General features: G+C 42.9%; 1 protein-coding gene across 5 annotated transcripts in view; it reads right to left on the bottom strand.

Moving 5' to 3' along the window:
* The window catches only part of PPFIA2 (PTPRF interacting protein alpha 2), a 706,597-nt gene that overhangs the window by 312,544 nt on the left and 370,266 nt on the right, over window positions 1-23,787 (bottom strand). For 3 of the 5 annotated variants that reach the window (XM_059726131.1, XM_059726132.1, XM_059726133.1), the window contains one exon: window positions 3,925-3,987. The exons of the other annotated variants lie outside the window; for them this stretch is intronic. In XM_059726131.1, the coding sequence (XP_059582114.1) occupies window positions 3,925-3,987 (63 nt within the window). The remainder of the gene's footprint in view (window positions 1-3,924; window positions 3,988-23,787) is intronic. 5 annotated transcript variants of the gene reach the window in all.

Here is a 23,787-nt window from a genome sequence, read left to right on the forward strand (position 1 = left end):
AATGACTGCACAGTAGTGTCCTGCGTAGACACGCCCAGGGTCAACTAACTCTCTTTACTACAGTCTAGATATGAGAAATTCTAACCTGTGGAGAAACTGCAGAAGACTGGTACAAAATTTGTCGTTTTTTTTAATAAATAAGACTTACTTTATAATATTGGCCAACCTTGGGAAATAGTTACTAAGGCTCTTCTTAGTCTTGTAATTAGAAGAGTAGTCCAATGCATAAGACACTTGTGTATGGGTGCATCTACATATTGCTGTACAGCAACCTTGCTATGGCCTCTTAGAAGTACCAAAGCACAGCACAGTATAAGTGGTTACTGCACCGTGTGTGCGGTGCACAGTTAGATTTCACCTCCATATCTCCACAGTGGCGTGCTATACCAGGGAAGCACACTGCTACAGCGAGGTAGCTGCCAATCATGTGTAGCCCCTACATCACCATAGTGCACTGTACGGTGACGTAGTGCATCATTACATTGCTGTAGGGCGATGTGTAGACACACCCAATATGTAATACTCCAGCTTTAAATACTTGTTCTCTAAAGATTCAGAAACTTCTTCTGTGGAAAAGAAAAAGAGCAATACTTTGTGACTGATTTATCCATGTTGCCTGTCATCCTTTCTGTAGAGGAAAGGTCAAACCCTGAACCAAGGGAAGTCAACAGAAGGACTTCCATTGACGTAATAGTGTAGGACTTGTCCAAAGGGTGGAAGATGAATCAGTGATTTTTTTTTTCTTGGAAGCCAGATCTTGGAAGTTCTCCTCAGTTTTGAAAACCATAAAAAAAAAATAAAAAATTTGCACCTATACTAAGTTAAGTTATAGCGTGAAACTTTGGGTACTGTTCTGAAATTATACTGTACTGTGCCAGGCTTCTAGGCTGCATGCTTTTATTTTAGGTTCAACTTTAGCTGACAGGCATAAACAACAGCAGAACGGTTAAGCCACCCTGCTACACCTATAAAAGGCAGGAATTTGAAGGCCCTCTCTAGATTCATGCTAAAAGCTTCTTCCAGGCAACTCACCTTAAGTGTGTACCTGATCATTCAGGCTGTGCAGACAGAGATGATCAGACATCATGCTAGCCACATCAGTCATTTTCATGCCATTAACTACAGAAATTGGTGTGCCTTACCTATGCTACCTGAATTAACTGCTAGGGCCAGGGGTGGGCAAAATGCAGCCTGTGGGCTGGATCCAGCCTGCAATGGGACTTTGTTTCGTCTATGATGGGTCCCTTGGTCCCACCTGGTCTACATGCTATTTGGCCCGTGGTGCATCCCACCACCCCCATGCACACAATTGGGTTGGGGCAGGTCCATGGCTGGACTGAATTCTTAAGCAGCCCAGGCAGCTGCTGCCACCACTGACCCCAGCCCCATGGTACTGGCAGGGACCCATGCACACAGCCTCAACCCTGACCCAGCCCGCACCCACTTCAGACTTGTCCTGGACAAAGCAGACCAGATCCAGACCAGCTGAAACCCTTGTGCACAGCCCTGACCCCAGCCCACCACATGCCTCCTCCGGACCTCCTGCCCTCTCTGAGCATCAGCAGCACCCAGGCAGAAACTGCTACTAGGTGCGGAGGAAAAAAGGCCGCCTCATCCTCATCACTGCCGAGACCTTCTTGCTCCAACCACCTGCAGCCTGTGCCTGGGCTGCCCTGCAGCTCCTCTATGCCACTCTCACTGCTGCCTCTGGGCTGCCCAGCGGGGCAGCAATGGCCAGGGAGAGAAGCCGCAGGGCATCTTGGGGACAAGCTGCTGGTGGCCACAGCAAAAAGGTCCCAGCAACAAAGAGGGGAAAGAAACCGCTTTTCCCCCACGCCTAGCAGCATCTTCTGCCCAGTCACTGCCACTGCTCAGTGTGGGTAGGCAGTCTGGAACAGGCTCGGGATGGGCCAGGGTCAGGGCTGTGTATGTGGGTTCTGGCTGGTCCAGAACTGATCCACTCTGGCTGGGGCAAGTCCAGAGCAGGCAAGGGGAGGGCTGGGGTCAGGGCTTGGGCTGTGCGCTCAACTACTGCTGGGCACTGGTCATGGTGGTGGAGGAGAGGAGCCGCAGGGTGCTTGGACACCAGGCTGTTGTGGGGAATAGTGGGGGACCAGCACACAACAGCTCCCCAGAACTGTGTATGTGGCCCTCAGGCTCAAATAATTGCCCGCCCCTGTGCTAGGCTCAGGAAGAACTTTGACCTTTACCTTGATAATGGATATATAAAGCCTGGTAAGAAAATTTCTCATGCAAATTAGCAGATCAAATGTGCCTTGAAGAAGCTACAGTCATGCTGAAACAAGGGAACGGGAAAAACTCACTTCTTTGGAAATCAATCTTGCATTATATTGAGGGTATTCTACCTCATATGCTGAAAGGCAGACTCATCAGACAAAAATGTAACAAGAATTTAAAAGGGCAGTTCCTATTCAAACAAGGAGCATCTACATGTGCTATTAATGTGATTCAATAAATTCTGGCACATATTGTGCTGGAATTTCTTGCTCCCAGTCACAGTGTTTACAGATGTGCCAGGACTGCAGCACATTGAGCTGGGGTGGCACAGTCCTGGATGACAGGGGACTCAAGGGGGAGGGGGGAGAGGGTCAGTCTGTCAGCCCAGAGTTGCTCCTGCCTGGCTCAGTGGGCTGTGGAGGGGCTAACTAGGGCACAAGGGTGCTTAAGTGCGGAGCTAGGTAGCAGGTAGCCCTGCACTGTAGAATCCTCATGCCCCAGTTGTCCTTGGTCACTGTCTCCATGTGTGTTGCAGCACAGTACATAACTCCACCATAGGATAGTACTTCTGTTGGGCAGGACTATCCTATGGCAGAGTTAATTAGTTTACTCCAGCCTAATAATGCTGCACACGCAGATGGTGACACTTTACTGAGGAGCTAATTAGTCAACTCCACAGTAAAGCACATATGTAGATGCCCCCACAGATGCCCAAATAGCCAGATGCAGAATACTATATTTAGAGCTAAATAAGTGTCTCTTCTGCTATTTTACCATACCAAATCAAAAATAGCAATTTTAGTTAGCAGCATTATCTAACTATATTTGTATTTATCAGCATTATATTTTTATGATTTTAGGATCATAAACAAAGTTTCTTCTCAAATCCCATTTCTCCTCCACCCCCCAATGCAGTCATCTTTATCAAGAGAACATTATGTTATGCACACAAATTATAATATACATTTCATGAAAAACACCAGCCTGCTGTAGGACACAGAGCCAAAGTTTGTCCTTGAGTGGTTGTGCTGAACTTGCATTGATGTTCTACGTTTCTGAGGACAGACTTTGGATCACTGAGTTTCCACTTTCTGACTGGTTTATCGCAAAACAAATACATAACATAAATGACCTATTATACTACAAGTGAATCAACAATTTCTCTTGTTAACCAAAATAGGCTTCTTATTCTACTTTTCCATCAAAATATTGACTTGTCATTCATCATCATTTTAAATCAAAAAATATGTTCATTTAAGCAGTGAAAAATCAAGTTACCTTCCAAATTTGGTACATCTCATATATATATATATATATATATATATTTATATATATATAGTCAAATTTAGAACAGTGGTAAGTATAATAAATATAGCTTCTCTTTGCTTTCCTCCTTTTGCCTGTCACTGTTCCACTGATTTCAACTGACAGAAACACTGAGCTGGAAGGAAAGTAAACTTGGAATGAGCTGTGAATATATCATCACAGTCTTTATTTAGCAGAGCTACCAAATCATATATGGAAAATGATAGTAATTCAGTATTTTGATAGGTTGAGAATTCCACTTGTAGTACAATATACAGGAACCTTGAGATATACAAGAATTTGTGGGTGACAAATTATCAAATTCATATAATGAGGTTTTCCATTTAAATTACACAAAAATCCAAGATATGTGGAACATACATTAGGGCAGGATATGGTCCTTTGAATGTTATTCTCAATGCTCGTACCAGCAGCAACCGTCATCTGAAAAAGGGGGCAACAGAGAGTCCACTGAATTGACTGGAATTTTCAATGTGCCACAGTTTATTCAAATTACACCATAAGAAAAAGACAAAAAATCTTAATTTACATTCAAGCAAGATGACCTAACAATAATGTGCACCTGGATCAACTCAAACTTATAAAATATCAAATGCATGGTCCAATATTTAGGGGAAAATCCTGGTTTATTAGTGGCAACAAATAGATTAGCAGGTTTCTATCAATAAGAGCCACAAAAAGTGAATACTAAAGTCTGAAGCAATGACAGTCAGATAATTACAGAGGTGGAAATCACAGCTATTTGGTTATGTTTAATTTGAGTGTTCCACTTGTAGCAGGAATTCAGTCTCTTGATTATGTTTAATAACTGTAGGATTGCTCCTTCCCAAAATCGAAACATTTATTTTGGGCAAATCAAAATGAATCTCAGAATTTAAAAATAAATCCATTAATTAAATTAAGAATTAAATCAATTTAAACTCATTTAAATTCCACTCCATTTCAGACCCCCCCTATTGTTTAAAATAATCATAATAATGAAATACTAGAAGGCCGTTAACTTTCTCTATTATAGCTGCAGGTCTTTGAAAGTTAATGCATCATCTGTGTTTGAAAAATATTTTTAGAATTAAGTGGGGGGTTGCCTTTTTCATTTATCTTTTTTCAAAGACTTGTACATAAAGCATTCTTCAGAGAAATTCAGAAAAGCAATCTGGCTGCCTGATAATCCTCCAGACTTCTTATTTATAAGATAGGAAATAAATAACATGAATTCTGCAAGGTTTTTTTTTTTGTAGATTTTCAAAGATTTAGTTTCAGCTGCCTCAAGTGCTAATTTTAAATTCAACAATTCTATGTCGACAATTTTTGGCCAAAAAGCAAGGCTTTCCAAATAATTATGATTAAACCACCAAATATACGTGTTGTACAATACACTCCATATACTTGTTTTGTGACCAAGATTCATTGTTTCTAAATGTAAAGATTGATTTAAGCATTACTCCTGTCAACATTAATCTTGCAAGTAAGGAAATAGAATTCAGTATCTTTTTGCAATAGTATTTATTTTTTTATGTATTAGGAAAATAAATCCATGTAAAACACTATTTATACCAACTTAAGTTTTTAAAAACCTATTTTTGGCGCAGTTTTGGCTACTTACTGCACAAGAAATATAATTTATACTTTGTAGTGACTTAGGTTCTTGGCAAATGTTGTGTCAATCACGATATGGGTTTTTTTCCATGCCATGAAACACTAAGCCATGTGCATGACTATATGTGCAAAGGGCAAGGTATCAAGTGGGGGGAGGGAGGGGGAAAGAAGGGGAAAGGGGCATGCCAGCTTGTGCTGCTGTTGATAACCAGCTAGAGGAGTTCCTTAAGCTTAACACTGGCCAGCAACACAACTTTAGTAGACAGGACTCTGCTAAGAAATGTCCCCTACCCTGTCCCCACCCCCCCTGTTGAGGAACCAGAACCAGGCAAGGGAGTTGGTTGGGTGTGGGGAACTCCCTGTCCTGAACAGAGCCAGGCAGGCTGATGATTGAGGATTCCTCCCCTCCCCTGGCCAGAAGGGCGAGGGTGAGTGGGGGGGGGGGGAACCCCTGTCCCCCCTAAGCTGAGGCAGACTCTCAGCTCTGGGCAAAGAGTGCAGGGATTCCTATGTTGGGAAAATTTGCCACCAGGGAACCAGGCATTTCCCTGTGTTGGACAATGCATAGGGTGGTGGAAAAATCTCACCCCCATGCCAAGCAAGAGTTGTTCAGAGGAAATCACTCCATGACAATAAGTGAACAATGGGGGAATCTATAGGACGGGGAGGTATTACTCCCCTGGCACAGAGCCAAGTGCCCATGGAAAACCCCGCTCCACATAGAGCAAGGGCTTTCTGTTCCCTACCTCTTCCCACGCTGAGCAAAGCATGGGGTAAAGGGGTAGGAATTACACCCCCACCAATATGGAGCTGGGAATACAGGGAAACCCCTTTCCTCATGTAGAGCAGCACCAGAGTTTCCCTACCTCTCCCCATGCTAAGCAAAGCACAGAGTGAAGGGGGAATTCTCCACTCCCCCACCATGGAGTTAGATGTATGGGGATGCCCCTGTCTCATGCAGTAAAAGGACTCAAGATTTCCTCCCTCTCCCTGCACTGAGCAAAGCCCCTTCCTCAGCACAGAGAACATACTGTGTGTTCCCTCTTCTCCCCACACTAATCTCTCCACTGTGGTCTGGTTTCCCTGTGTGCATGGCGCCATACTCCCTCACCCTGCACTTTGCTCTGTGCACGACGAGGGAGGGAACCCCACTCCATGCTGGGGAAGGGGTCTCCTCTGAACTTGGTTCTGTGCTCTGGGACTTTTATCCGCCTCCCTCTGCCAAGTGCAGGGGAGAAGGAATCCCCAGGGTCTTGCACTGAGCGTGAGGAGGGCTTATTCTATCTTTTCCCAGGGTTATGGGAGGGAGGGGATGAGGGGGAAGGAATCTCCCACTACTTGAGAGGTTTGACAGACAAGGACTATGTTTACAGCCCAGGCTGCTGTTCCAGATAACGGGGCTGGGGATGTGTGAGAGGAAACAATGCACCTTGGGATGCTGAAGGACATAGCCAAGACCTGTAACATGTCACATATTCAAATTAAAGCTTGAAATAAACAAGCTACAAAAACCTGTTCTACATTTTCTCAAGCAAAATCTTTGTAGCTGGTTGGCCATTTTTTAAGCTGAACAGTCATTTTTATCATACAATATTACTTCGCACATGTAGCTGATCTAAATGTATCACTTAATGGATTAATAAAGATAATGTGCATCAGGGTCTTTACTTACACATCAAACAGGCATGTGCATAGTTGTAATTATTTTAATATCATCTACATGCTTTTATCAGACTTCTTTACTTTATTAATATATTGCTGATTTACTTTATATGTTTGTTATACTATTAAAATATTGAAAGATTTCTAAATTTTTTCAGTTTCTTAAGAAGAATTGCATTGCTGATGCAAACCTTTAAGTTCTAAAAAACAGTCTGTCCACACATAAAAGAATCTTTGATTAACTGGAGGAAATTTCAGTTATTCAGATACCCACTATCTACTGTTCCTTTCTAAATGAGCATGTGATATTACAATATTTTAAATATTTTCATCAAATTACTTCTAGCTTTGTACCTCCTTTGTAAGATTTCAATAAGATGACATTATTTGTATTAAAAGGATTGTTTCTATGCATAACCAGTTCACAGTTAATTTACAGATAAAGTGTAGGTGAATCTTTAACAAAACTGTTATTCTGCATTTTTAAAGAAAAACATAGCATAATATAGATTTCAATTAGTACAAGGAAAGATACAAATTAAATATACATTATATAACATTACATTTTCAGATTGTGATTAACGATTGTTCATTTTAGTTTACAAACCAGTCTCTAGTATGTAAGAAGAAAAATAATTGAAACTGTATAAATTGTGTATAATTACTTTTATAAACACAATTTTCTTATATATTCTACATATGATGGTGATTTGTAATAAATTTCAGCCCCACAAAAGACTGCGTTTACCATGCACTTTTGACTGCTGCATCTGCCCTAGGCCAACCAATCTATCACCTTTGAGATGTGGTATTCTAAAAAGTTTAACTTTTGTGTGCCCTCAGTCAATACCCCATGCATTTCTTAAATATATATCCCTTCCAAACTGTAAAATTTACTCTCTAATATAACATTACTTTAGGATCAAATACATTGGAAACATTACATAATTGAAAATGAGTGAACCCTGATTTTTTTTCAGTTTTATAAGACAACTGTTTCTAGCTATGGTAATTCCCTGTTTGGTTAGCCTCTGGGTCTAAAATGTAAAATTTGGAAGACAAGTGAAAAAAGAAACTAAAAATACTAAAATATTTAGTGAAATATTTCTGTAGAATATTCAGTATAATATATCTAAAATATTTCTGAAAAATGTAATTTCATTTTTAAATAAGCAAACACAAAATATCAGGTAATGCAATATAAAGATTTTTCTGGGAATAATTTGACATATCCACAGAGCTCATTTATGAATTTAATAACTAATGTTGCCATACCCAACTCATCAAGCTCTGTATCATTTTATTAAGTATTTATTATTATAGCAACTACTTAGTTAAACCTATCATAGATTAGATTGTCAATGCTTCCTATTACAACCAAAATCTACAACACTGTCACTGATCTCCTTCGTGGAAAAAAAAACAGTACGTTAACATGCTAAATGATACCATTAGGGAAAGTGATTTATAGAGATGAAGCTGTATACATATATTGGGAATATCAGAATCATCCAAGGTAGACCACATGCATAGAGTAAGTCACTAAGGCCATATACATGGAATTATGTTTCTACTGAGAGAATTGCCACTCTCCCAGTAGAAACAAGGAGTGTATAAGCATTCATTCAAGAAATTCACTCTCCCAGGGGAAACTTGCCCCCTCCAGGAGAAAGACCTTCCAAGTTGACAATTGAAAGACCTCCCTTGTGAGAAAATTTCTCTCTCAAGAATGAACACCTATATGCTGCTCCACTACCTGCCCCACCCCTAACGTGGTCCTCAGAGGAATGAAGTTGCTTCCCCACATTGGAGACTGCCAGCTGGGCAATTTAGCTGGTGATGTGAAGACAGGGAAGCACATCAGTCTCTACTGCCCAGTTGGGTGACATGAGTAGCAACAGGAAGCCATTTCAAAGCTTTTGGTGCCAAGAACTGGGCTCAGGAAGGCCTTCCCCAAGCCTGGCTCCTGGTCTGTTTCTCCCAGAATGGGAGGAACAGAAAGCCACTGCTCCCCGTCTTTCTTAGCTGGAATCATTCTGGTCTTATGAAAGTAAGAGGAGCAGAGGAAGGGAATGGTTTCAGGCTGAACATCTGGTTCTGCTCCCTGTCTTAGAAATATTTTTAGTGGTGGACATTTCTCAAAAAAACCTAGGATACCTAGGTTTCAATCTATAAAATACTATATACAATAAAACCACAATATTTGTAAGCCAATTAAATCTTTGCAGCAAAGGTGAAAGAAACTCTGGGTGCATCTACATGCTCATTAATGTGCTTTTGCTACTGAGCATTAAGTTTAGTACCTCTAATATGAAGTATTACATAAATGTGCATTAGGCTGCCCTTTTTAGTGATGCTTAAACTACAGTAGACTAATTCTAAGCCACGTTAGCATATAAGCACTGTTTTTGCTGTGATGCTTTAATGTTCAGTAAAATAGGCTACTGTACATTAAAGCGCATATATTGTTCACGCGCCCTTCATTTGTGAACAATCCTACAATTAAGCATTGGCTTTGTCAGCTGTCTTTGGACCCACAGATTAAAACAATCATGGAAGACAATCATCCTCGAGGGACTGCTGAAGAAGATTAAGCAAACAGACTCATTCTACAGTGCTGATGTTTCTAGATGGTCTTCAGGTGTATGGGAACAATGTACAAAACTGTCTGCGAAGTTAAAAGGGTTGGACAATTCTACCAAGTCTGTTTGGGAAGTGTGGTTTTAAACCACCTACATAAGTACAGATATAGGAAAAAGAATTTTTGGCTAAGGTTATAATTTTGACTACCACAGTCCCTAAACTGTACATCACAACAGCAAGCATAAGAACTATTCCTTGAATTCTTAGGAATATCACCAAATATCAAATATCACTTCTTGTGTTTCATCTACTTATTTCTACTCATTTAGCATTTGAAGATATAATGGCCTTTCATCCCAGCCATTATATCTGCTCAATGCTGGAAAAGCTGAGCAACCGCATTGTTCAGAGAATGAAAAAGGAAAGGGGCAGGAAAGGTAGGAAATGCTGCCCGGCTCAAGGGCTGACTGGTTCCTGGTACATGGAACTCCTTGGCACATTCCACCAGGGAATCTTGCAACCCATTTTGAAACTGGGCAGTTTTCAATATCAGGACAATGGCTGTTCCAGTCCCAATGCTGATAATCAGCTGATTGTCAGCATGAGCATGGAAGTGCTACATGTTCAATTTACGGTACCATAAAATGAGCCACAAAGATGTTCTACATGTTTTGTAGAATATCTTTGTGACTATTTTCCCACTGAATATCCAGGGGTCAAAAAAGAGCAGTGCAGAGAACAGCTGAATGTACAGTATGTGACACTGCAGATATGTCTGTGGTGCCACATATCTCATGGCTGCGCTCATCTAGACACAACCTATCTGTCCTTTACTTACTAGGGCCTGTCAACCTCGAGAATTTTGATTATTTTTCACGTTCCTAGAAGCTGGAAAACAATTTCAGTGTGTATACACATATCCACATGCACACCTGTTAAAAAAATCATTGACTAGATACAATAGGACACAATAGATTGTTACTTAATAAAAATGAAGTATAGCCTTCTGTTGATTCTCTGTTGTGCCCAATATATTCATTTTAAGTTTAAAAAATTAAAAAATTAAATATTTACCAATGATTACCAAACAATGGTATTCCAAACACCATATTTCACAAAGTCATCCCCAAAATAGGAGCATTTGAGGACATTCTTGGAATATGATGCATAGATTTCTTCCTCAATTAAGGTTACTGATACAGTGCCTTGTCTCTATTTGCAACTAAAGTTAACCTGCATTTAGTTTTTATCATTTTTACATTTTATGAACTGAGTTACTTTATATTATTCAAATATTCAGTGGGAAAATAGTCAAACATATTCTTATATTTTTATAGCATGCCTGAGATTAAGCAATATGGCAATTTTTAAGTGTTACTCTTCAGACAATAATGCTCTCTTATGAAGGGAGAAACAATTGCTGAGAATTTACATGCATGGTACTTATGCATAATGGCCAAAGCTACATGAGTCAAGGCAAGTTGTTGAGGCCCATCTGGACAAGGTTGGTCTGTATTTCAAATGGAAGCAGTATTAGTGGGGAAACACAATCTTCTATCCAAATAGTCTTTGATTAGAAATGAGAGACTGTGGGTGCATCTACACATGCATTAATGCTACCTCCAATGTGAGGTACTAAATAAATGCACGTTAGGCTGCCTTAATGCGCAGTAATGACTATGCATGGTTTTTAGGTGACACTTAATGTGCAGTAGCCTATTTTACTGTGCGTTGGCATAATAGTATGCTTTTTTATGTGGATTTTTAATGTGCAGTACAATAGGCTACTGCACATTTCAGTGCACGTGTAGACACACACAGTATTTCTCTGGTATGAGGTTAGTAATCTTAATAGATGTAAGAATTTTCTCATATATACCACACCCCGAATATAATTTGTGTCATAGTTTTTACAGACATTTAGAAAAGACAAAATTCTTTCTTTGAAGGACAGGTAAGTAACTGATTCACCATGCTGGATCTTAGGCCACATACCAGATCTGACCTCACATGCTGTTCCAGAGCCATGTGTCAGGCTGAACCCAGTGCACTGAGTCTGGGACCTCACACTGGGCCTGGGGCCATCCAACCACTCCAAAACCATGTGTCAGGTCTGACCCTGTGCACTGGCATTGGGGCCATGTAAAAGGTCTGATCCCACATACCTAGTCCAAGGGCATGTGCTGGCTCTGGAGCTGTGTCCCAGGTCTAGCCCAAGGTTGGTCAAACTCCACAGGTTGGGTCTAAGGCCACATGCTGGGTTTGCCCCAGAAGCGCAGCAATTAATGTTGCAACAATTAGTGCTGCTCTCCCCCCACCCCACAACATTTCTGTGCACATGAGGATCCCCTGTTCTCACATAATATGAGCACCCCAATCTTCACTAGCTGGTATTGGTGGAAAAAGTGTAGGCTATATTTCAGAAAGTGTTTTGTTTTCTTTTCTGAATTATAATTGGATCAAGAAAGATGCCTGACCTACCAGACAGAAATAGATCTCATTCTGGAAATTATATAGTATATATTCCCCTAGAATTGAACAGAAGCATGCGCTTGAACAGAAAAGGAACAGTACTTAATAACTACTTTGGGGAGTAAGTTTTGTCTAAACATTCAAGAGCTTTATATGGCTTGGTCCCCAAACTGGGAGGCTGGGAAGTGTAAGATGACAACTGTTTTCAAAAGATTCTGTCTCACTGTCAGTGAGTCAACTGCTCCATTCCAGGGAAAAGATGCAGGCATCATACTTAGTCCTTTTGTTTTTTTGACATATCACTGTTTATCACCAACATACGGTCAATGTTTTTATTATTTCTCTTGTTTATGTAATAAAACCTTTCTGCTGTTTCTTACACCATATGGATTGCTTGTGGTAAACATGATTTTAGAATAATTGACTACACAGGCTCATCTCAAGGAGATGGCGAGCATCATAGCCCAGCCTCTAGCATGGATCTTTGAAAACTCTTGGCGCTCTGGTGTAGTGCCCGAAGACTGGAAGAAGGCCAATGTGGTACCTATCTTCAAGAAAGGGAGGAAAGTGGATCCGGCTAACTATAGGCCCATCAGCCTGACTTCTATCCCAGGGAAGATCTTAGAAAAGTTTATTAAGGAGGCCATCCTTAATGGACTGGCCGACACCAACATCTTAAGGGATACCCAGCACGGGTTTGTTGCGGGTACGTCTTGCTTGTCCAATCTCATTTCCTTCTACAACCAGGTGACCTATCACCTGGACAAGGAAGATGAGATTGATGTCATATATCTTGACTTCAAAAAAGCCTTCGATCTGGTGTCCCATGATTGTCTCTTGGAGAAACTGGCCAATTGTCGCCTTGGGTCCTCCACGATCCACTGGCTGGAAAATTGGCTCCAGGGTCAGACCCAGAGGGTAGTAATTGATGGAAGTCACTCATCATGGTGTCCTGTGACCAGTGGGGTCCCCCAGGACTCTGTCCTTGGACCCATACTGTTCAACATCTTCATTAATGATGTGGACACTGGAGTCAGAAGCGGACTGGCCAAGTTTGCAGATGACACCAAACTTTGGGGCAAAGCATCCACACCAGAAGACAGGCGGATGATCCAGGCTGACCTGGACAGGCTCAGCAAGTGGGCGGATGAGAATCTGATGGCGTTCAACGCCGATAAATGCAAGGTTCTCCACCTTGGGAAGAAAAACCCGCAGCATCCTTATAGGCTCAGCAGTGCTATGTTGGCTAGCACTATGGAAGAAAGAGACTTGGGGGTCATCATTGACCACAAGATGAACATGAGCCTGCAGTGTGATGCTGCGGCTAGTAAAGCGACCAAAACGCTGGCTTGCATCCATAGATGCTTCTCAAGCAAATCCCAGGACATCATTCTCCCCCTGTACTCGGCCTTAGTGAGGCCGCAGCTGGAGTACTGCATCCAGTTTTGGGCTCCACAATTCAAAAAGGATGTGGAGAAGCTTGAGAGAGTCCAGAGAAGAGCCACGCGCATGATCAGAGGTCAGGGAAGCAGACCCTACGATGACAGGCTGAGAGCCCTGGGGCTCTTTAGCCTGGAAAAGCGCAGGCTCAGGGGTGATCTGATGGCCACCTACAAGTTTATCAGGGGTGACCACCAGTATCTGGGGGAACGTTTGTTCACCAGAGCGCCCCAAGGGATGACAAGGTCGAATGGTCACAAACTACTACAAGATTGTTTCAGGCTGGACATAAGGAAGAATTTCTTTACTGTCCAAGCCCCCAAGGTCTGGAACAGCCTGCCACCGGAGGTTGCTCAAGCGCCTTCATTGAACACCTTCAAGATGAAACTGGATGCTTATCTTGCTGGGATCCTATGACCCCAGCTGACTTCCTGCCCTTTGGGCGGGGGGCTGGACTCGATGATCTTTTGAGGTCCCTTCCAGCCCTAATGTCTATGAAATCTATGAAATCTCTCCTATGGGGAAAGGGAAGAAATGCAATATTTTTTGGCAACCTGGACAAAGGACACAATTCTTTAAGCCAGTGGTCTCCAACCTTTTTCAGTAGGAGATCACTTTCGAAATTTAAAAGCAAACCAAGATCTACTCTACCCCCTTCTTCCCCACCCGTCCCCAGAGGTAAGTCTGTGGGGAGGGAAGGGAGGAGTAGATTGAGGAAGAGGGAGAAAAGATTATTTGGGGGCATGCCCCCAAAGCAGGTAAGTCTGTGAGAGAAGGGGGGGGGAGGGGAAAGGGCCATGATGGGGGACAGGGCAGATCAAGGCCCCATCCCTAGCCCCACTCCTTCCCTCACTGCTGGGACCACAATGGTGATGAGGGAAAGTTGGGTTGGAGCAGGGGCAGACCCTGCAGCCGGGGCAGGGCGGAGCTGTGAGCAGCTCGTCCAGAGGGTGTTGGGGGGGGCATGCACCCCAGGAAGACACGGGGGGGGGGCATGTGCCCCTGGAGTGGGGTAGGCTGTAGCTGAGGGCTGGGGCCAGGCTTTTGGACTGCTGGGAAGATCCTGGCCTGAGGCAGCAGCAGCATTGGGAGCAGGCTATGGTAGGGGGAGCACTGTAGGGCCCTCCAACCTCCTCTCCCAGCCCAAGTGCAGTGCAGCCTTCCAGCCCCAGCCTGCAGGAACAGCTGCCCCAGCCTGTGCAAATCCCAGGCACACAGCCCCCATGCCCTCAAGTGAGGGGAGAGGCAGGCTGCGCCGGGGTGTTCCCAGCTGCGCTGCGCTTGGGGTGGGTGGTGGCGGTGCTGGACTGGGGGGCCTGGGGAGCTACAGCAAATTTTCAGGTGGCTGCAGCACTCCCCTGTGGCCCCACTCCCAGGGCTGCCTCTGCAGGCCGGGCTCTTCCCAGAGGCCTAGCCAACCCACTGGAAAGAGCCCAGCCCCAGACTGCAGCTGCAGCCTGCCCTGCACTATATGCAGATCCGGGGTACGCACCCACTGTGCCCTCCTGGGGTGCATGCCCCCCCATGCCCCCCAGATGAGCCACTTGTGACCCTGTCCCCCCCCATCCCAGCTGCAGGGCCTGTCCCTGCTCCAGCCCCACTCCCTCCCTCACCGCTGCTGCAGCTACCCACATTGCCCTCTGGTTGCTGACTGGCCCCTGCTGGTCTCTGGATGGGCTTAGCCTGGAGAAGAGCAGCAGCCCTGCAATGGCAGCCAGACAAGCAGGTTAATCATGCCCTGCCTCTTCCCCTGGGACAGGCAACTGGGCAGCTACAAGTAGGTGGGGGCAGGAGACAACCCCAAGGAGCAGGGGCCAAGCCCAATATTGCGGGGGGAAGGAAGGGTTGGATATGGGATTATTATGTTTCAGTCCTCTAGGCCTCAGCTGGCCTGAACATGTGACCACTCCAAACTCAAGCTAGCACTAACATGCATCAACATTTGCCCCTCACAGTGTAAGGTGTAACAAGGCCCTAACATCAACACTACTACCTGAAGGCTTAAAAGTCAAGTCCATGTGATAAAAATCCCTAGATAAAAATATGGGGAGTTTGCGACAGATTTCCCGATTCCCAGTCCATGGCATACACAAGAGCATCCTTTCTTCTGTTAGCCTCTGGGAACATATATTCCCTTGGATCCTTCTCTACCACTCCCAATTCATCACTTATCTAAAGGAAAGGTTACTTTGTTTTGCAGACTTAACCCAGAATGTTCAGACTACAAATTCATCATATATTTTCATAATTTTATCAAGCTCTCAAAACATGGAATTAGGAAAGGTATCATAACTCATATTCAGATCTCCATAAAATGAAGTGAGTAACACAGTGAAACTGTGACCCCAAATCTGGCCTTTGCCAATAAAATTTAACTAAAATATTACATTTGTAGCTCTGCTCTCAGTTAAGTTCTACACAATTTCTCCCTCAGTCTCCCACAGTTCAATCAAGATGAACAAACATAACTGAGTAAAGAATTCAGCTCACTTAGTATATCATCTAAGACATCTAATTAATACACTATTACCTAACTGTGATTTTAATGGGCAGACTTTCATGGAAAAAACTTGTGATATTTTAATGTTTTTCATTTTAATTACATAAAAGATAAGAAATACCTCTCATTCACTGAAACCATTGATTTATAATGCTTTATCTTATTGCCAACCATTTTTAGTATATAAAAGTTGCTTTTGTGACAGGCATCTTATCTGCAACTGTCAGCTGGTTCTGTGAAGACTTTGATCTTTTGTTGTTATATCATTAAACCAAAATGGACATCATTTCTTTTTTCTTGCCCCTCCAAAAATAAATCATTAATACAATGATTATGCTCTTCTAACCTCTTTTATCATGCAATTAAACACAAAGTTTAGTCAAACAGCATAGTAAACATAACTAGTGAATGACTGATCCCATATTATGAGATTTGTGTTAGTATATCATTAGTATTAAAAGATCGTTTATTCCTTGTAAATGAAATAAAGCTATGGGAATCTCATTTAAAATCAAAACTGAATTAAAGTAATTGAATAATTAAGTAAATAATTACACTCTTATACTTGGATATTGATGGCAGGCATCACGCACACACTGAAATAAAAAGAGAAGGAAAAGGAAACACCCTCTTTATCTCTCGGTTCCTGAGCTTTCTTTACACACAGCGTCTCTCTACATCCCTGACAGAAACACAGCTTTATAAGTTGCAGATCATGAATATTCTTGACTTGGGATATTTTAGTACTACCAGGGCACATATACAATGAGACAGTTACTGAGGAGCTGCCTAATTAGCTCAGTTGTAAAGTCTCAGCCTCTACACATGCAGCCCTATTAGGTCGCAGTAAAGTAATTAACTCCACTGCAGGCTACTACTTTTAAACACCAGTACTATCTTATGGTGGCATTCTTCAGTGCACAGCAGCACACATGTAGATGCTGACGGGGCCGGTTGGGACCTGAGGGTGCTTCAGTGCAGGGCTACCTGCAGGCTAACCCCACACTGGAGCACCCTCATGCCCCAGCCAGCCCCTCCACAGCATGGTGAGCTGGGCAGGAGTATCCACTGGGCTGGTAAGCTGACCCTCTAGACCCTCTGCCAGATGAGGCTGCTCTGACCTGGATCAACATGCTGCAGTCCTAGGGGTATGTATAGATGTGGCACCCGGGAACAATAAACTCCAGCATGATATGCACTGGAGTTTATCACGTCACATTAATTTAATGTGTAGACACGCTCCCACTGACCTACACGGATCTACTGATTTGTGAAGAATTACTTATGTGCATAAGTATTTGTGGGATAAGCTTTTTAGTAGTTACTGAGATAGACTGCGTCTCCTCTACAGAGAACGTGTATTACATTTTCACATCAATTACATGAGGATGCATTATGAAGTTATACATGGAAAAGTATGCATCTTCAACTGTTCTTTAGAATTTAGAAACCCAGTTCATAACAACAGGGCTCCCTAATCAATTTCCCAGATCGGATTAATCATTTTGAAAATACATCATAAAGCAAAAGGTAGAATCTACCATGATTTAAACAACCTTTTATAATGGCAAGGCATTTTGTGATTTCTTTATTAAATGAATTTAAGTAAAACCAACTGAATACCAAATAAAGTCTTAGCAAAATAATTACAGCAAGATTATTTACATTTATTTAGCCCTTAAAATAACTCAAGATTTTTCCCTCAGTGTTAGACTCCAATATGCATTAGATAATGTATTTTCCTGATTAATGAAGCAATAAAAAATCTCTCTCATTAAAAAGGCCATCCAAATAAGATGCTACTTATAGAAATGTTTTTGCTGCTTAAGTTGGAAATTAGGACTTCTCAAATTTTGTGAAAGCCTTTGCTTTGTTTCAATATACCTTTCCATATAAACCACAGGAGCAAAGTAAGTTTTCCTTTGATTAAAAAAGAGAACATCATGAAGTATAAGCATGGGAGTCTTTTACTGTCTTTGAAAGACTTGTGATGGATCTTGTGAAGTACAAGCTCAAAAACAGATCATGGGTTTGGCAGAGTGTTTGCACACATGCTCTGTATTGGAGACCAAAAAAAAGTAGGACTCATAATCTTCCCATGTGTAAGATAGCTTGTGAGCTTTTGTCAAGACTTGGAGCTTTTATTTCTGTAATGATCATATTAATCATGATGTAAATATGAAATCTATGAAATCTATAATGCAGAAAGCCAAAATGTGAGAGCTATGTTTAAATCAGTTGCATAACAAAACACACATAAAACTATATACCCCAGCAAAGTCATGGGGAGGGCTGGTTTACATTTCAGTTTACATTTCTGATCACCACTCTTTGACTAAATATATTTAAGTAATGCACTATTTCATTGGGTAATAAATGCCAATATGGTAAAAAGTTTACATCAGCATCTATGTCTGTGCTTGAGTACATGCTGCATGGCAAACTGCTCTGTGGTCTACTGGAAGAAGGATGAGAGAAGAAGAGCTGAAAACATGTTGGTAAGGGGTGTCATGTCTCCTCCCTTCCTGTTCTCCAGGGATGTAGAAGATGAAGAGGAGCTGAGGCTATGTTAACCCTGCTTTAGCTGCACAGGATGAAGTGGCTGAACATCACAGAGGAATTATGAGACATGAGACCATGGAGGAGTTATGAAAGAGCCCAGGTGCACTCTGTATATGCAAGCAGAAATAACGGTGGCCAAGACATAGAATAAGGAAGCCATGTTAAGGCATGGAGTCATACTTAATGCATACTCACTGAACTAGTGAGCATTCTTTGTTAATGTCTGGGAGAAATAATCACCTCTTTGGGTTGCAGATAACCAGAAGATGGACTCACACTAATGTTTTAAGAGATGGGGTACACGGATAGAGATTTTAAAAGCCAATACCGAGGGCTGATTTTAAGGAGACATATCGGCCAATAGCAATCCAATATGCAGCTAGGAAGCTTGGTTACCAGTGTCAGGCTGGTAAGTCTGGTGTGGGGGAAGGGGTGGGGGGAGGAAAGGGATGTGGGGAGGCAGAGCGAGGCACCCATGGTAAAGAAGGGAGTGGGGCAGGGGCAGGCACTGCTCAGCCAGGGTGGGGCGGGGTGCGGGATGGAGCCATGAGCGGCTCCTTCAGGTGGTGAGGAGAGGGGAAAGCATGCATCCCAGGAGGGCATGGGGCATGTTCGCCCCAGGGTCTGCATGAGGCAATGGCAGGCTGCTGCTGCGGGCTATGGCCAAGGCAGCACTGGGCTCTTACTGGTGGGGGCTGGGCTGGGCTGCGCTCAGGGCAAGCAGCAGCAGTGCTAGGAAACGGCTATTGAGGGCGGGCTGCAGCCACCCCAAAATTCGCTGTAGCATCCCCCAGCACCGCGACCGCCACCCGCTCCGAGTGCAGCCCAACTCCCACTGGGAAGAGCCCGGCAGCACCCTGGCCCTAGCCCGCAATGACAGCCCACCCTGCCCTATGCAGGTCTGGGGGCACACATCCCCCATGCTCTCCTGGGATGCGCAGGGTGGCAGCCACCCCACCCAGACAAGCCGTGGCTCTGTCCAACGCTCCGCCCCACCACACCCAAGCTGAGCAGCACCTGTCCCAGGCCCACTCCCTCCCTCACCACAAAGGCCTTGATCTGCCCGCTCCCCATGCCCCTTCCTTCCCCCTTCCACCATAACAGACTTACCAGCCAGGTGCTGGTTTCCAAGCTGCTGAGGTGCACTCCTGGCCACGTGCATGCTGGAGCTGTGTGCATGCACGGGGGATTTATTAGCCACAGCATCGTCTGCATCAGGCAAAAAAGCCGATTTCTGATACTTTAAATTTTCCCTAGATTGGTGCTGAAACCAATGTATCGGTGCACCTCTATTTAAGAGTATTCATTCTGTATGCATTTTCAGAGAAAATCCAGCAAAAAGGCTAAATTAAGCATTTTTTCCCCCTGATACCCACAAAAGTAAACATAATTCTGCAAGCAAGTTAAATCATCTGTAACAATGATTAATTCTAGCTTCTGTTGGATTTTTTTCTGAAGATGGTTATCAATATTTATATTTTATATTTAAGTGTATTTTACAATCATTACTGTAAGCTGTCTAGTAAATAACTGCAGTAAAACGGAAAACTACAGCCAAACACAAAGGACTTTGCTTCATATTTTTAATGGTGACTTGTGGTGACCGCATAACCGAATTTACGATCTGGGACTACATTTAAGGATGTTTGTTAACACACTGTTAAATTACACCAGATACTGTATTAAGATTCTATAGTCCTATGATTAACAGAATTATCAAGTCGCAAAGCTGGGAGGGATACTTTTATTTACACATGTATGTAAAGGAATCTTTTTTATAATTAAAAAGAAAATCAAATGGTTTGATGTCATTATATGAAGATCGTCAAAAAAAACCCAACTCCTTGAAAATGATGCTCACATCATGTAACAAAATTAAATAGGAAATAAAAACAACATTCTCACTATCCTGCATATTACAGCAACAATATCTCCAGAATTAATCTTAGCAGAAAATTTCAATTTTCATGAGAAAGTAATTATTTCTGGTTTACATATTTATTAGGGCTGTAATGCGATTAAAAATTTGATTGCAATTAGTTGTGTGATTTAAAAAAATTAATCATAATTAATCATGATTTTAATTGCACAGCTAACAACTCAAAATTATGTGTAGAAAAACACAAAATTATGCAATATTATGCAATAGTATGCAGGTACTTTTATGTTTGGGGAGTGGGTGTGGAAGCAATTTGTGAAGGTGTGGGGGTCTGTGGGTGTGTCTCCGGGGTTTGGAGTCCGGGCGGGAGGTGGTCACTACATGCCATGGCAGGATACAGGGTGCTGTGGGTCAGGAGTGAGGGGCAGCATCAGGGCTGGGGCGGGGGTCTGTGGCTTGGGAGTGAGGGGCAGAGGCATATCACTGCCTGCTCCCACAATCATATTCCCCCCCACTCCTGCCACAGGTTTCCTCTTCTTTGAAACTGGAAATATGGTAACCCTACAGGAATGCAACCTGGCAGCATGTAGAATAGCACCCAGTAGGTAAGTCTGTGGAGGGGAAGGGGTGGGGGGAGAGGGAAGGAGTGGGGAGGGGGCAGATAGAGAACCCCATGATGAGGGAAGGAATGGGTCAGGGGATGGGGTGAATGCAGTCCTAGGACCAGGGCAGGTTGTGGGATGGAGATGTGGAAGGCCTGTCCAGGGGCATGGGGGGGGGGGGAAGCGGCTCCCCGCCACTGGGTGCACCTCTGGGGGAGGCGTAAGTGGCATATGCCACCCAGATTTAAGAATGGGGCAAGGCAAGCTGCCCACTATGGGCTGGGGCTCTGGGCCCTGCTGTCTTTGCCCTGGGAGCTGTACACTGGCTACGTTGTGTGTTCCCTGCTTGCCCAATGGCGGGAGGCACAACATGGTGCTGTGTGGCTCCTGGGGCAAAGGCAACAAGGTGCAGAGCCCCAGACTGCAGTGGGCAGCCTGTCTCTGCACTGCACACAAATCTGGGGGGCACATGCCCCCCCCCATGCCTCCCCCAGGGGTGTGCACAGTGGCAGGGAGCCATGCCCCTGGACAAACCTCTCGCAGCTCTATCCCATAACCTGCTCCAGCTTTGGGGCCCCATTCACCCCAGCCCCTGCCCCACTCCCTCCCTCACCGTTAGGGCCTCAATCTGTTCCCCACCTCTTCCCCTCCACAGACTTACCTGTTGGGCACTGCTCTACATGCAGCCAAGTTGCATTCCTGGCTGCATGCTTGGTGTGTGTGTGTGTACGCAGCCCCCCCCCCCCCCACCTTACTGCTGCAGCAGTCCAGAGTCTGCACCCAGGCTGCCCTGCAGTCCTCTGCACTGCCACCTCCCTGGGTGGCCTGGAGGTGGCAGTGATGGCAGAGAGAGGAACCCAGGTGTGGGCTCCAAAACCATGTGTGCAATTAATATATTTTTTTAAATGCAATAAGCAATTAACTTGTTAATTGCACACATTAACAGCGATTAATTGACAGCCCTAATATTTATGTAGATTTATATACCCTAAAAGGATGCCTGTTCATACACTCTATCCATCCTCACTGTAATTAAAAAAATTCTTATTGAGAAAAAAATAAAAACTAGATAACTGTCAGCTATATCTTCCTGTATCACTGAAATACAGGGGAAAAAATATCTTCACAGAGAAAAAACAGAAGAAAGGAGACCAAAATGTAAAACACATAAATTTACTAACAGCAGCATTTTTTTAAAAGATCAAAACATGCAGATTCCACCAGATTCATATTTTTATCATATCTTTAATCATAGAGATATAAGCTTCAATAATACCTTTAGTCTAAAATTAATTTATCCTTAATATCCAAAATATAATCCATCATGATGTAACAAAATACTCTTCATTGATTTGGAGTTCAAAATTAATTTTATATTTTAAATGGAATATTTTCAGCCTATCCATTCCTTTCACAAAGACATAAAAGTAAGCTGTCAACACAGCTGAATCACAGGGCACTATGCATATGAGCAGATATGTAGAGAGTAGTGAAAATTGTCTAAACCACATTTCTTTTAAAATGGTGAAAAATAATTATAGGAGAGGTATGCAATACCATATTTATCCATTTAAACCTAATTTTCATTTGCAATACCAGCAATAATATAGCTTCAGATAATATAATATATCTTGTGGCAGATTCATATAGGTTTGGATGGAGATGCCTGATCTAGTACTCTGCTCTCCTTCAAACAATTGCAGTTCCATTCGTCTCTCCCTTTCTTAATGCTTTGATCCTGGCCTTCCAGTTTGAAATAACTACCAATCGCTGGACTTTCTTCTATTATACTCTTATTTACCCATCCCTTCAAGTATCAGAACTTACTGTTTCACCTGACAAAGGACTAGTAACACAAGACAAAATAATGATGAAAACACTCTCGGTATAATCCTACATTCCCATTTTTGGCCAAATGCTCAGCACACTCTATTAAATACTGACCTGATCAATTTCCATGGGATCTCTGTCAATGGATAAATATGCAATTCTATTCCAAATCCACCCACAAAAGCCCCTCAGAATGTCCACATACTTTCATTTCTTTCTCAAGTATGAAGGAAAGTCCTTAGTGGAAACCAGACTGAACTCCAACAGTGGAAAAGACACCATCTTGGCTTGTCTACATTGAAAGTTTTCACTGGTTCCATTAGACTGGTAGCTGAAATTACAGAAAATCTTCAGCATAGAAAAGATTTAAGTTTCACTTTGAAATCTGACTGTGGAAGAAAAAAGAAGGGTTGGAAAAAATTCCCCAAGAAAGAGTATTTTTTCTGATGGAACTATTAAAAAGAAAGCACATATATCCTCTCAGAAAGAAAGGGAGGGTCACAAAAGACATCCCACCTATTCCAATGGAAAAAAAAAAATCCCAGAGGTAGCATCTCCAAAAGAAAATTGACTTTCAAAGGCTGCTACATCCTTAGTAAAGCAAACTTACTACTTAACAAGGGGAAGCAATAAGAGAAGCGGTGATAGGCTCCAACACCAGATGCAGCCAGGTGCGTCTTTGAGAGACACTCCCATGATGTTCTTACACTTTCAGAAGTACCCTTCAGCCCCAAATCCCTATCTGCCATCTGTTGCTTAACCACAGAGAACCAGCTGAGATGTCCTAGAAACCAACTCCTGGCCTATGTTAACTCAGCCTTATCTGTCTCGCCCAGGTGTTGCCAACAGAGGGGATTTTGTCAGCTACAAGAACTCACACCCTTATCTGGCCATGCACTCAGAAAAGATAGATTTCCCCTTTTTTTGGAAGAGGCCAAAATCATTCACCACTGACAATAAGTGTGTTTTAAAAGATAACAACAATTTTTATTATAAGAAACAAGAATAAGCACGAGAAATCCGTAACTTTATGCTGAGATATAGACAGAGATATAAGAATAAACATATAGTAAAAATAATAGAGCAATAATCTGATT

The sequence above is a fragment of the Alligator mississippiensis genome, chromosome 4 (genome assembly GCF_030867095.1).
Source record: "Alligator mississippiensis isolate rAllMis1 chromosome 4, rAllMis1, whole genome shotgun sequence".
Classification (NCBI taxonomy): domain Eukaryota; kingdom Metazoa; phylum Chordata; order Crocodylia; family Alligatoridae; genus Alligator; species Alligator mississippiensis.